General features: G+C 40.6%; 1 protein-coding gene across 1 annotated transcript in view; it reads right to left on the bottom strand.

Moving 5' to 3' along the window:
* Positions 1-12951, bottom strand: part of LOC102274865 (cytosolic beta-glucosidase) — an 84220-nt gene that overhangs the window by 62570 nt on the left and 8699 nt on the right. The window contains exons 3-4 of the mRNA XM_070371887.1: positions 6013-6809; positions 4648-4771 (exon numbers count right to left, since the gene is read on the bottom strand). Coding sequence (XP_070227988.1) covers positions 4648-4771; positions 6013-6809 — 921 coding nt within the window. The remainder of the gene's footprint in view (positions 1-4647; positions 4772-6012; positions 6810-12951) is intronic.

The raw sequence follows: 12951 nt of genomic DNA, 5'->3' as shown, positions 1-12951 counted from the left end.
GACTTTATATATAAGAAATTAAAAGACACTTGCTCCTTAGAAGAAAAGCTATGACAAACCTAGACAATGTATTAAAAAGCAGAGACATCACTTTGCCAATAAAGGTCCATATAGTCAAAGCTATGATTTTTCCAGTAGTCATGTATGAATGTGACAGTTGGACCATAAAGAAGGCTGAGTGCCACCAAAGAATTGATGCTCTCAAACTATGGTGTTGGAGAAGACTCTTGAGAGTCCGTTGGAGACGGACTCTCCAGAGCAAGGAGCAAAGAGATCAAACTAGTCAATCCTAAAGAAAATTAACCCTGAATATTCATTGGAAGGACTGGTGCTGAAGCTGAAGCTCTAATACTTTGGCCACCTGATGCGAAGAGCCAACTCATTGGAAAAGACCCTGATGCTGGGAAAGATTGAAAGCAGGAGGAGAAGGGTACAACAGAGGATGAGATGGTTGGATGGCATCACTGACTCAATGGACGTGAGTTTGAGCAAACTCTGGGAGATAGTGAAGGACACGGAAGACTGGCGTGCTACAGTCCATGGGGTCACAAAGGGTCAGACACAACTAACTGAACAATAACAATATACAGACTTACACTTGCCTGCTGGCACCAGAGCAGCCAAGATTGGTGTAAATTTTATGAATATAATAAAGATTCAAATCATGTGAGAAAAGCCTAATGCTTTGAAAATCACTGCTTCTTGAGTTTTTACAAAAATCCCTGTGACAGAACAATTCCAGCTACCCAGTTGTTTGATAGTTGTTTCTGCTGCCAATTATTTGATATTTCACTTAATATGGCAACCTCTCCAAAGGAAGTAATGAATGGAGGGAGGTCCTGGCTGCTAGGTCCTCCATAGGATTCAATCGTAAATAGCCAGAGGGCCAATGCTACCAGCATTCATTAGGAAGTTTCCCAGAAAAAATGATGGAAAAATTGCAGACATGGCAGGGGACGTTCTGTCATAACTTAGAGACATGAAGGCGGATAGGAATTTTTTTTAATGTCCCGAGATTCTATTTTTTAAATAATAAGGAAAATAACCTGGGGTGATAGATATATACTTAAAGGTGCACATTTGGCAATGATAACAGTTATTACCATTGGTTGAGGGCTTACTATGTGCCAGGCAATTGCTTAGGGTGTTTAGCACAATAGCTTATTAAATGAAATTTTTACAACTCTGCCAGGGAAAGTATTACCCCGTTTTTATAAATGAACAGACTTGAGAGTTTGGGAGGTTGGGTCATGTGCCCCTTGCTGAATAACTGGACCTGGAATACAAGCCCAGTTATATATCATTTCAAGTTTTTGTATCTCCACTGTGTTGCTTTTCCCTTATCCATATCTACATTAATTAAAACAAAACCTGTTTAAAGGCATTTAAATAATGCAGTGATTAAAAAGGCATTCACTGATTTCTCCCTTTTTTTTCCTGAAATGACATTTTCCTCTTTTTTTTTTTTTTTCTCCTCTTCTCATAAGGAAATAGAAACATTAGCTTTCTTTTTACAGCTCAATTAATTGCTGTGGGATTTTACCTGATGAGATTAGTAAGGCCTTCAGGCAGACGCCATTGATCCAACCATAGTGTCATTATGTGCCTGTCCATATGCACGATGTGGGAGGGAAGGCTTTGTTCCTGAGAATCACAAAGCCATCATCCATCTGACTCCCTGGGTTCTGGTGGCCTCTCTCCTGCCGTGCTTCCCACAAATACCTTCCTGCGCTTGTTATTGCTTTTAATCGCTCACAGGGTGGTTCTTTCCAGTCAAGTGCTCGCCAGTCAAGATCATCGGCATTACCTTGGAGGAGTCTCAGCAAATTGATCAGTTACCTCAGCTCCCTTCCTCTGCTGAGACGCAGGATATGGGGCATCTGAGCTTTGTCCAAGGTCATAGGACCTGCTGGCTCCTGCAGAGGCAGCAAGCCCAGGGCACCCAAACGTGAGGCAAAGTTTCTAGAAGTGTGGTGGGACAAGCAAGTGCTCTGAGTCAGAAAGCCCTGGACTCAGGGATCCTATCAAACACCAAAATAGTGGTAGTAATAATAATACTGTACACGTTCTGCCTTGTTCCAGCAAATATTACTTAGTAACTTTGTGATCTCGAGCAAATGACTTAGCCTCTTTGAAACTCAGTTTTCTCATCTGTAAGATAGCAGCAATGACCTCATCTCACTGTCTTGAAAATAAAATAATGTGATGGCATCAATTAAGACTCTTTTTGTTCCAAGTGATAGAAATCCAATCAGAATCAGGTGAACCAGAAAGAGCACTTAATTATAAGTAAAAGTAATGTCTCTCAAAAACATATTTGCAGCTGAGTCTGAGACAAACTGGAATTAGAAGCACAACTGTCCCCCTGATCTCTCCCTGGTTTCTTGTCTCCATTTCCCTGGGGGCACTGGTAGCTGTTCCCCACCCATCTTCTCACTACCCCTAAGCTTTACATGGAAAAGCATAGCCACCAATGGCCCACAAAGTTACATCACCTTGCCAATCCATGCTATGAGACAAGCAAACTGATTGGTCCAAATTCTAAATCCCAGGGAAGAATTGGGATTGATCCACCTCACCGTCATGTGCCTACATCTAGATCAATCAATTATCTGTTGACAAAGAGCAGTTGTTTATTCTGCTTACATAACTATCTCTATGATAAGTCTAAGAATAGGGGCAAGGTGGGTACTTCCTAGAAAGAAAAGGGACTAGTTATTAGAAAAGAGTTTCACTGCAGAAGAGAGAACTGGTGTTCACTACAACAACATATGAAAAATAGCTATCACTATATCCAGTCCAGAATAGATACACTTAATATAGTGTTTCTGGTCAATGTGTAGATTTCTACACATTTTGAAAAACTATATTTTCAAAAAATACAATATTATTTGTTAATTACAAAGAATAGAAGTCATAATATTAAGAATCAGAAGAGAATGTAGATGCTGTGAATAATTAATGGTGTAAGTTCATACTTTTTACATTAATTCAACAGTACAATAGGAATTCAATAATTTCAAAAGCAGGATTTTGTTCCTAACCTTATCTTCTCTCCTATCCCTCACCAACCCAAATCTTCTCACATTTTCTTCTCTTGCCTTCAGTTACTTTTCTATCTTACCTTAGTTTGAGGGTCCACTGGTGAATTTTAGTGTTAAAGATCTCAGGCACTGTACAAAGTACTAAAAATGACTTCAGAGAACAAAGAAATGTCCTTATACATTAGCACTAAACAGAGCACCAAGATGGGAATGAAGAAAGACAATGTCTACTTTTTCTCTTTTTTCCCTAAAATACACAGAACAGTTTTGAACAAGTCCTTTGGGGTCCCTAGGGCATCCATAAATCTGATGATGATAACTAGCCTACTTGTCTCTTGAGGTGAAGTTGGGAACGTTGGTGTATTAACTATGAGCAGGGTCACTCCAGTATTCTTGCCTGGGAAACTCCATGAACAGAAGAGTTTGGCGCGCTATAGTCCATGGGGTCGCAGAGTCGTACATGACTTAATGATTAAATAGCAGTAGCAGGGTCATTTACAGGGAGAAATGGGGAAGAATCTCAGAAAACTAGAGATTTCCTTTTCTTATCAGACAGTGAATTCCCACACAGAGGATGAATCTTTTTTGTGTGTAACACAAAAGAATGATTTTGCTTGTGTAAAATTGAAGAAATCCAATTGCCCTCTGTCAATAAACCCCAGGGCTGGGTGAGGAATTGAGTCAATATATTTGAGGTTTTGGAAAGAAACCACTTTGTGTCACTTTCCAGAATTCCTTCTCACTGATTCCAGTATATTACTGATTTAGTTTGGAAAGAATAATTCCAGGACCTCTCAAACAGAATGAGGAGAAATAACTGCCTATCATGGTTTTAAAAAACAGGAAATTGAAAGTCTCATTTTCATTGAATTTTGTTGCTATGATATGATTTCTTTAGAGGGAGGAGAAATTAAATTTATGAAGCAACAGTGTTCCAAGTGGTAGCTAAAAGGGAGAAATTAACTGAGGCAGAAATATGTGTTACCAGCTAAAGATTATTCCTTCACATTTGTTTTCAAATATGAAAAGAATTCCTTTGGGTAAAAGGAGTTGCCAGAATAACAATATTGTCTTGAAATAAAATTCACAGATTCTATACGGCAAAAAGAATGTCTGCTGTTTGGTTACACTTTAAATGAAACATGCATTGATTGAAGACACACACCACTCGAAAGTTTATTACACAAATGCTTGATTTTGGTCCTTTAAGAATTCTGCCAATTCGTTTCTTGATAGTTAGGGTATTAAAATATGCAAATAAGCATGCTCTAGCTGGTCAGTGCGGATCTACGTGTAATAACTAATGCTCTCTCCCAACAGCCACCACTCCTTGTATTCATGTCACCTTCACCCAGGAGTCACAAAATGCTGAAGACTGTCGCTTTTTACTTGATTAAATTTCAGCGGGTTGAAGCTAGGCCAAAATTCTCACCTTCCTCTTTCCTAAATACTTTTTTCTCCCCCCTCTGTTAATTACATAGCTTTACACTGATTTACATGAATTTCAGCTTTCAAAATCATTGGTCTTTGCTGAATGCAAATAGGCACATGGGAAAATCATATCAAGTTTGCACAATTGATCTTTCATCATTTCAAATGGTACCTTTGAACAGTTCCTGAAATGTCTGTCTGAAATACTCCCAGCGCTGAGTGTCATCAAAAGATATGGGGTCACCCTGGGGAAACCCATTCTCAGTGATGTAAATTACAGGGTTATTATACGTATCCTGGAATGAGAAAGCAGAAGTTTTATTCCAAACAGATGTAAAAAAAAAAAAAAAAGACTCATAAAATCAGATACCCTCTATCTTCTCTAAGCTACAACCCCAAAACTAGTTTTCATCAAATTGCACTGACCCTATTAACTTAATTTTCCGCGCACTGACCTTTTATAACTAACAATGGAGAAGAAAAACTGTGCAAATATCCATGAAGACAGTCAAATGACTCTTGTTATAATGAGAAGACAGAAATATCTTTCTTCCATCAACATCTGCTGATTGTCATTGCTCCTTAACCCCTTGGTCCCCCTCTCCCCAGTAGCTATGTTCTCTATCCCCCCAATAGCTGCAGCTGCTGCTGCTGCTAAGTTGCTTCAGTAGTGTCCAACTCTGTGCGACCCCATAGACAGCAGCCCATCAGGCTCCCCTGTCCCTGGGATTCTCCAGGCAAGAACACTGGAGTGGGTTGCCATTTCCTTCTCCAATGCATGAAAGTGAAAAGTGAAAGTGAAGTCGCTCAGTCATGTCTGACTCCTAGTGACCCCATGGACTGCAGCCCACCAGGCTCCTCCATCCATGGGATTTTCCAGGCAAGAGTACTGGAGTGGGGTGCCATTGCCTTCTATCCCTCTCCACCCGACAGTGGGAATCCTAAAAAACTGATAATTTAAAATTTTCATTTCAGCTACCTAGATGCCATTCAGTGTAACAGAGATCCAGAAAGGATTCAGCTATTTCAAATCCCTATTTTGCCTTTTAGTAACTCAATTGTGACCCCAGCCTGAAAAATATGTCCAAGGTACTACTGTAGCTACAACTGAATTTAACAGCAAATCCTAAGTCTAATCATGGCTTTGAAGCCCTTTATCCCTGGTGGCTCAGACCGTAAAGAATCTGCCTGTAATGCAGGAGACCCAGATTTGATCCCTGGGTCAGGAAGAATCCCTGGAGAAGGGAATGGCAACCCCACTCCAGTATTCTTGCCTGGAGAATTCTATGGACAGAGAAGCCCGGCAGGCTACATACAGTCCATGGGGTCACAGAGTTGGCAACTGAGCAACTAACACTACTATCAGCTAATTATCCTTCATTGACTTGAATCCTAATCACCTCTTCCCAGGCCAACAAATGTATATGCTATTGCTTAAAGCATTCATTGTTCAGGTCTTTATATACATAGATATAGGCCCATCTTCCCATCTTCCCACGTTTGGGTACACAGGGATGCAAACAAATAGTGCATTTACCTTAATGTATTTCAGTAGCTTACGTATTCCCCACGGCACCACACAGACCCAATTCAAACTTATCCAAGATGGGTCTGGAAAAACTTCAACCTCCACATCCTGGAGTAAACCCAGTTCTCCTTTCCTGTTCTCCTGGTTCTTGACTAAGCGAGTTGTGTAATACTGCACAGCAAAGAAATCAGCAGTGCCTTTGATCATCCTCTTCTCTTCTTCTGTAAATTCTGGAAGCCGTGATGATGAGTAGCCCTGCTTTTTACTCATGAGGGCAACCTGAGACTTGACAACTTCAGGATAATCGCCATCAATAAATATGGGTTTAGCAAAGAAGTCCAATTGGAATGCCATGGCTCTTTTAACTGCTTCCTGGTCAGATGCTGAGTAGGGGTCTGCTGGTTCTGCCCAGCCAGCAAAAATTGATAGAGATACCATGCCCTTCTGCTCTTTTCGGAATAAGGAATCATAGCTGTGCCAGGATCTGGCATGAGCTTTAATCAAATTATGAGCTGCCTGATAAGCCTTAGTTCCAACATGAGGCACACCAGGAGGAAATACACCAAACTCATATGCTGTCACAGCAAAAATATTAGGCTCATTTACGGTGATCCACTGCTTGACTCGATCCCCAAACGTACTGAAGCAAAACCGGGCATATTTGTCGAAGGATTCGATGATTGCCTCTGAGAGCCAACCTCCTTGGTCTTCCAAGGCCTGAGGCAAGTCAAAGTGGTAGAGGGTCACGATGGGTCTGACCCCATTTGCTAACAAATCGTCAATGATCTTGTTATAATAGTCGATTCCTAGAAGAAAAATAAAAGAAAGTATGAGAAGAAAAGTCATCTTCATTATGCTGACAATAAATAAGGATTGGGAGAGGATCAGGAATAACAATTTCCTAAAAAATTTTAATCCAAAATAAGGTTCATAACTTCCTACCTATAATCAATTAAAGGTTGGAAGAAAACATGAAGTCCAAGGAAGACTGGCTGATCAGAGACAAAAGAATGTGATGGGGTGACACAATTATGGAAGCTGTTACATTCTGAAAGGGATTCATTTGGATAGGTTGCTATCACATAACTTTGTGCCAATGGGACACTTACTGAAATTATTTTATTTATTGGGTGGGGGGATAAATTTGGAGTTTGGGATTAACATATACATACTGCTGCTGCTGCTGCTAAGTCGTATCAGTCATGTCTGACTCTGTGTGACCCCATAGATGGCAGCCCACCAGGCTCCTCCATCCCTGGGATTCTCCAGGCAAGAATACTGGAGTTGCCATTGCCTTCTCTGAACATATACATACTACTCTATATAAAATAAATAACCAAAAAGGACCTACTGTAGAGTCCAGGGAAAAATGGTCTCTGAGGAAAAAGAATCTGAAAAAGAATCTATATATATTTTTATATATATATATAAAACACATATATATATTCTTATATACATATATAACACATATATGTATATGTAACTGAATCACTTTGCCATACATCTGAAACTAACATTGCATTGTAAATCAACTATACTTCAATTAAAATTTTAAAGTTACATATTCATATTTTTAAAAGAAATTATTCTTTGCTTGTTTGCATGTTTGACTTTTCGCTCAATTCCACTAGAATTGTTATTGTTGTTGTTCAGTCGCTCAGTCATGTCCAACTTTTTGCCGCCACATGGACTGCAGCACACCAGGCTTCCATGTCCTTCACCATCTCTTGAAGCTTGCTCAAACTCTTGTCCATCAAGTCGGTGATGCCATCCAACCATCTCATCCTCTGTCATACCCTTCTCCTTCTGCCTTTAATCTTTCCCAACATCAGAGTCTATTCCAGTGAGTCAACTCTTTGCATCAGGTAGCCAAAGTATTAGGGCTTCAGCTTCAGCCTCACTCTTTAAAATGAATATTCAGGATTGATTTCCTTTAGGATTGACTGGTTTGATCCCCTTGCAGTACAAGGGACTCTCAAGAGTCTTCTCCAACACCACTGTTTGGAAACATCAATTCTTCAGTGGTGCTCAACCTTCTTTATGGTCCAACTCTCACATCCATACATGACTACTAGAAAAGCCATAGCTTTGACTAGATAAGCCTTAGTCGCAAAGTGATGTCTCTGCTTTTTAATACACTGTCTAGGTTGGTCATAGCTTTTCTTCCAAGAAGCGTCTTTTAATTTAATGACTGCGGTCACCATCTGCAGTTATTTTGGAGCCCCAAAAAATAAAGTCTGTCACTGTTTCCATTGTTTCCCCATCTATTTGCCATGAAGAGATAGGACCAGATGCTGTGAACTTCATTTTTTGAATGTTGAGTTTTAAGCTAGCTTTCTCCTCTTCTCTTTCACCTTCATCAAGAGGCTCTTTAGTTCCTCTTAGCTTTCTGCCATAAGAGCGGTGTCATCTGCATATCTAAGGTTATTGATACTTCTCCCAGCAATCTTGATTCCAGTTTGTGCCTCACCTAGCCCAGCATTTCACATGATGTACTCTGCATTAAAGTTAAATAACCAGGGTTACAATAAAAAGCCTTGACGTACTCCTTTCCCAATTTTGAACCAGTCCATTGTTTCATGTCCTGTTCTAACTGTTGTTTCTTGATCTGCATACAGGTTTCTCAGGAAACAGATAAGGTGGTCTGGCATTCCCATCACTTGAAGAATTTTCCACAGTTTGTTGTGATCCACATAGTCAAAGGCTTTAGCATAGTCAATAAAGCAAAAGTAGACGTTTTTCTGGAACTCTCTTGCTTTTTCAGTGATCCAGCAGATGTTGGCAATTTGATCTCTGGTTTCTCTGCCTTTTCTCAATCCAGCTTGAACATCTGGAAGTTCTCAGTTCACGTACTATTGAAGCTTGGCTTGGAAAATTTTGATCATTACTTTGCTACCATGTGAAATGAGTGCAATTGTGTGATAGTTTGAACATTCTTTGGCACTGCCTTTCTTTGGGGCTGGAATGAAAACTGACCTTTTCCAGTCCTGTGGCCACTGCTGTGTTTTCCAAATTTGCTGGCCTATTGAGTGCAGCACTTTCACAGCATCATCTTTTAGGATTTGAAATAGCTCAGCTGGAATTCCATCACTTCCACTAGCTTTGTTGGTAGTGATGCTTCCTAAGGCCCACTTGACTGCACTCCAAGATGTCTGGCTCTAGTGATCACACCGTCGTGTGAGCGTATGACCTATCATTATCTGGGTCATTAAAATCTTTTTTGTATAGTTCTTCTGTGTATTCTTGCCACCTCTTCTTAATATCTTCTGCTTCGGTTAGGTCATGAGCCTTGTCTAATTTACCTCTGGATCCCCCAAATCCTGGGACAATAGCAGAAACCTAGTAGAGACTCAATAAATAGCTCTTGAGTGAATGAATAGATTTCAACAATATTCAACATAAAGTAAAGAAGATGAATGCAATGACTGCCTTGGTGCTTCTCCAAACAGGTGAGTCTTACAAGTCTAAGAAAAGAGACTCATTGAACATGGACAAGGGCTCAGCGTCAGTCCCAGGGTGTGAGTTACAAAGACAGAACTAGGGGTTTGACACATTAAAGAACTTTCCATTGGACAGTTTGCTCTAAAGTTCTGACATAATCCATAGAAATACCTGGGCTTCCCTGTTGGCTCACATGGTAAGGAATCTGGCTGCAATGCAGGACACCCAGGTTCGATCCTTGGGTTGGGAAGATCCCCTGGAGAAGAGAATGGCAACCCACTCCAGTATTCTTGCCTGGAGAATTCCATGAACAGAGGAGACTGGTGGGCTACAGTCCATGGGGTCACAAAGAGTCAGACATGATTGAGTGACTAAGCACAGCACAGAACATGATTATATGTGTAAGAGTATGGAGGGAAAAAGAGGAGATATATGTATACGTATAGCTGATTCACTTTCCTGTACAGTAGAAACTAAGAAAACATTGCAAAGCAACTATTTCCTGATGGCTGTGCCTGCAATGCAGGAGATCCAGGTTCAATGACTGGGTTGTGAAGATCCCCTGAAAAGGCTACTTACTCCCGTATACTTGCCTGGAGAATACCAATGGACAGAGGAGCCTGTTGGGCTACAGTCCATGGGGTCACAAAGAGTCACACATGACTGAGCAACTAATGCTTTTACACTTACACTCCAGTAAACACTTAAAACAATTTTAAAAATTTAATTAAAAAAAAATAAGAGTTTGGAAAGAAACTAAGCAAAGAGGAGAGAAGCATTCCTGTTTTGAGAGATGATTTCCTGAATAATAATTGTAAATTCATAAGCAGAACTTGTGTTGCATTCAAAGTTTGCATAGAAGCAGGGTCCCTTTACCTCTTCTTAAAGTTATTATCTTCCAATTTTAAATAATAATTGAGACTTTTGTGTACATTTCATTTATTCAATCATTAATTTGTCCATTCCTCAAATACGCATTTACAGAGACACTACTATATGCTTGATTACAAACATTATAAACACTCTCCTTGTACTAAGAAAACTTTAATTGTAGTAGTAACCAGGCATGTTTAGTTGCTCAGTAGTGCCCGACCGTTTATGACTCTTTGGACTGTAGCCTGCCAAGGCTCCTCTCTGCATGGGATTTCCCAGGCAAGAATACTGGAGTGGGTTGCCATTTGCTTCTCCAGGGATCTTCCCAACCCAGGGATAAAACCTGCATCTCCTGTGCCTCCTGCTTTGCAGGCAGATTCTTTACACATTGAGCCATCGGGGAAGCCCCTTAAATATTAATTCAGTTCAGTCGCTCAGTCATGTCCTACTCTTTGCGACCCCATGAATCACAGCATGCCAGGCCTCCCTGTCCATCACCAATTCCCGGAGTTCACCCAGACTCACGTCCATCGAGTCAGTGATGCCATCCAGCCATCTCATCCTCTGTCGTCCCCTTCTCCTCCTGCCCCCAATCCCTCCCAGCATCAGACTCTTTTCCAATGAGTCAACTCTTCGCATGAGGTGGCCAAAGTACTGGAGTTTCAGCTTCAGCATCATTCCCTCCAAAGAAATCCCAGGGCTGATCTCCTTCAGAATGGACTGGTTGGATCTCCTTGCAGTCCAAGGGACTCTCAAGAGTCTTCTCAACACCACAGTTCAAAAGCATCAATTCTTCGGCACTCAGCCTTCTTCACAGTCCAACTCTCACATCCATACATGACCACAGGAAAAACCATAGCCTTGACTAGACGAACCTTTGTTGGCAAAGTAATGTCTCTGCTTTTCAATATGCTATCTAGGTTGGTCATAACTTTCCTTCCAAGGAGTAAGCGTCTTTTAATTTCATGGCTGCAGTCACCATCTGAAATGATTTTGGAGCCCAGAAAAATAAAGTCTGACACTGTTTCCACTGTTTCCCCATCTATTTCCCATAAAGTTAGTAGGGACTACAAATAAATTCATAAATAATTATCATACAGTATTATTATTAAAGGTAAGTGCCCATCCCAAACTGAGGGCATATGAAAATCTACTTTGAAAGCAGAGTAGCAGCATGGTTTCAAAAGTGAACTATGGTGACAGGCTACCTAAGTTCTATCCCAAAACCTTCACCTACTAGTTCAGTGACCTCAGGAGACTTACTTTATCTCTCTGAGTTATCTTTTCTTGTCTGTAAAATGTAAGCAATAATAGAAACCTATTTCAGTAATTGTTCTGAGAGTTTAATGAGTTGATAAATTGAACATGCTTGGAACAGTTCTTGGCACAGTTAACTATGATTCTAATAATGATTATTATTGTTATTGTTGTCATGAGCGACATCTAAACTGATCCTTAAAAGATGGATACAAATGACCCACATAAGGCAAGGAGGACAGATCCAGGAAGAGAAAAAAGGGAAACAAATGTGCAAAAGGCCAAAAGAAGAATGGAAATCAACAAAGACCTCCCAAATGTGAACAGTCTGCTTATTCCAAGTTTGCAACAAGGAGCCAGCCATTATCACTAGCATTTGGCAGATACTCAAAGGCTATCAGGGAGGCAGGAAAGTTTCACAATAAAGACAATGAGGGGAGGATCCAGGTACCTTTTGACTGAAAGCTGTTGGCACAGGGAGGCTGGAGGTGGGCTAACTGGAACCAGGGCATCTTGGGCAATTGGGTTGGGAAGCAAATTTGCCTTTTTCTGATTGGTCCTAAGTTCAAAGAGGACAGAGGAGCAAAAACAAAGAAGGGGCAGTTCTTGACCATATTCTGACTTTTCTGGGTCAACTGATACAGAAATTGTGGTTTGGCTGCCTGAACTTTTTATGAGGGTCAGAGTTTTACCATCATTTATGGCATGGCCATCATTTGTAAATTCATTCTCTTAGAACAATATGGCTCTTTCTGGTAACTGAAAACTCACAATAAGGAGAATGTATAGCTCAGCAGAAGGGGAATAAGAATAGTGAGAGGTAAGCAGCATAAGCAGAAGCCAAATTATGCAAGGCATTGGGTTATCTGTTTGTCTGTAAGAATGGGTAATTTTTAATAACAGCTCACTTATTTTGCAAGCATGAACATCATGTGGGTCATGCATAGCAACTCCATACTTGGAAGCCCCGTTTGCATGCCATTACTCACTGGGTGGACATAAGTTACACCACCCAGAAGATGTCCAAGTTGTAATCCACAGATCATGTGAATATGTTACTTTACTTTTTATGTTACTTCAAAGGGACTTTGCAGATATCATTCTGATTAAGGATCCTGAGTTAGGAAGATGTTTCTAGATTGTTCAGGTGGACCCACACTGCCACATGAGTCCTTAGAAGTGAAAGAGGATGGCAGAAGAGTGGGTCAAAAAGATACAACAACAGAAAAAAGAGGCACAAGAGGTGGCTGCATGAGAGGGATTCAACCAACTATTGCTGGTTTTGAAGATGGAGGAAGGGAGCCAGCAGCTGAGGAATGCAGGTGGCCTATAGAGGCTGAAAACGGTCCTCAGCTCAGTCATCAAAGAAAAGGAGAC

Source organism: Bos mutus, chromosome 6 (assembly GCF_027580195.1).
Source record: "Bos mutus isolate GX-2022 chromosome 6, NWIPB_WYAK_1.1, whole genome shotgun sequence".
Lineage (NCBI taxonomy): Eukaryota > Metazoa > Chordata > Mammalia > Artiodactyla > Bovidae > Bos > Bos mutus.
This window is presented reverse-complemented; position numbering and strand designations above follow the sequence as displayed.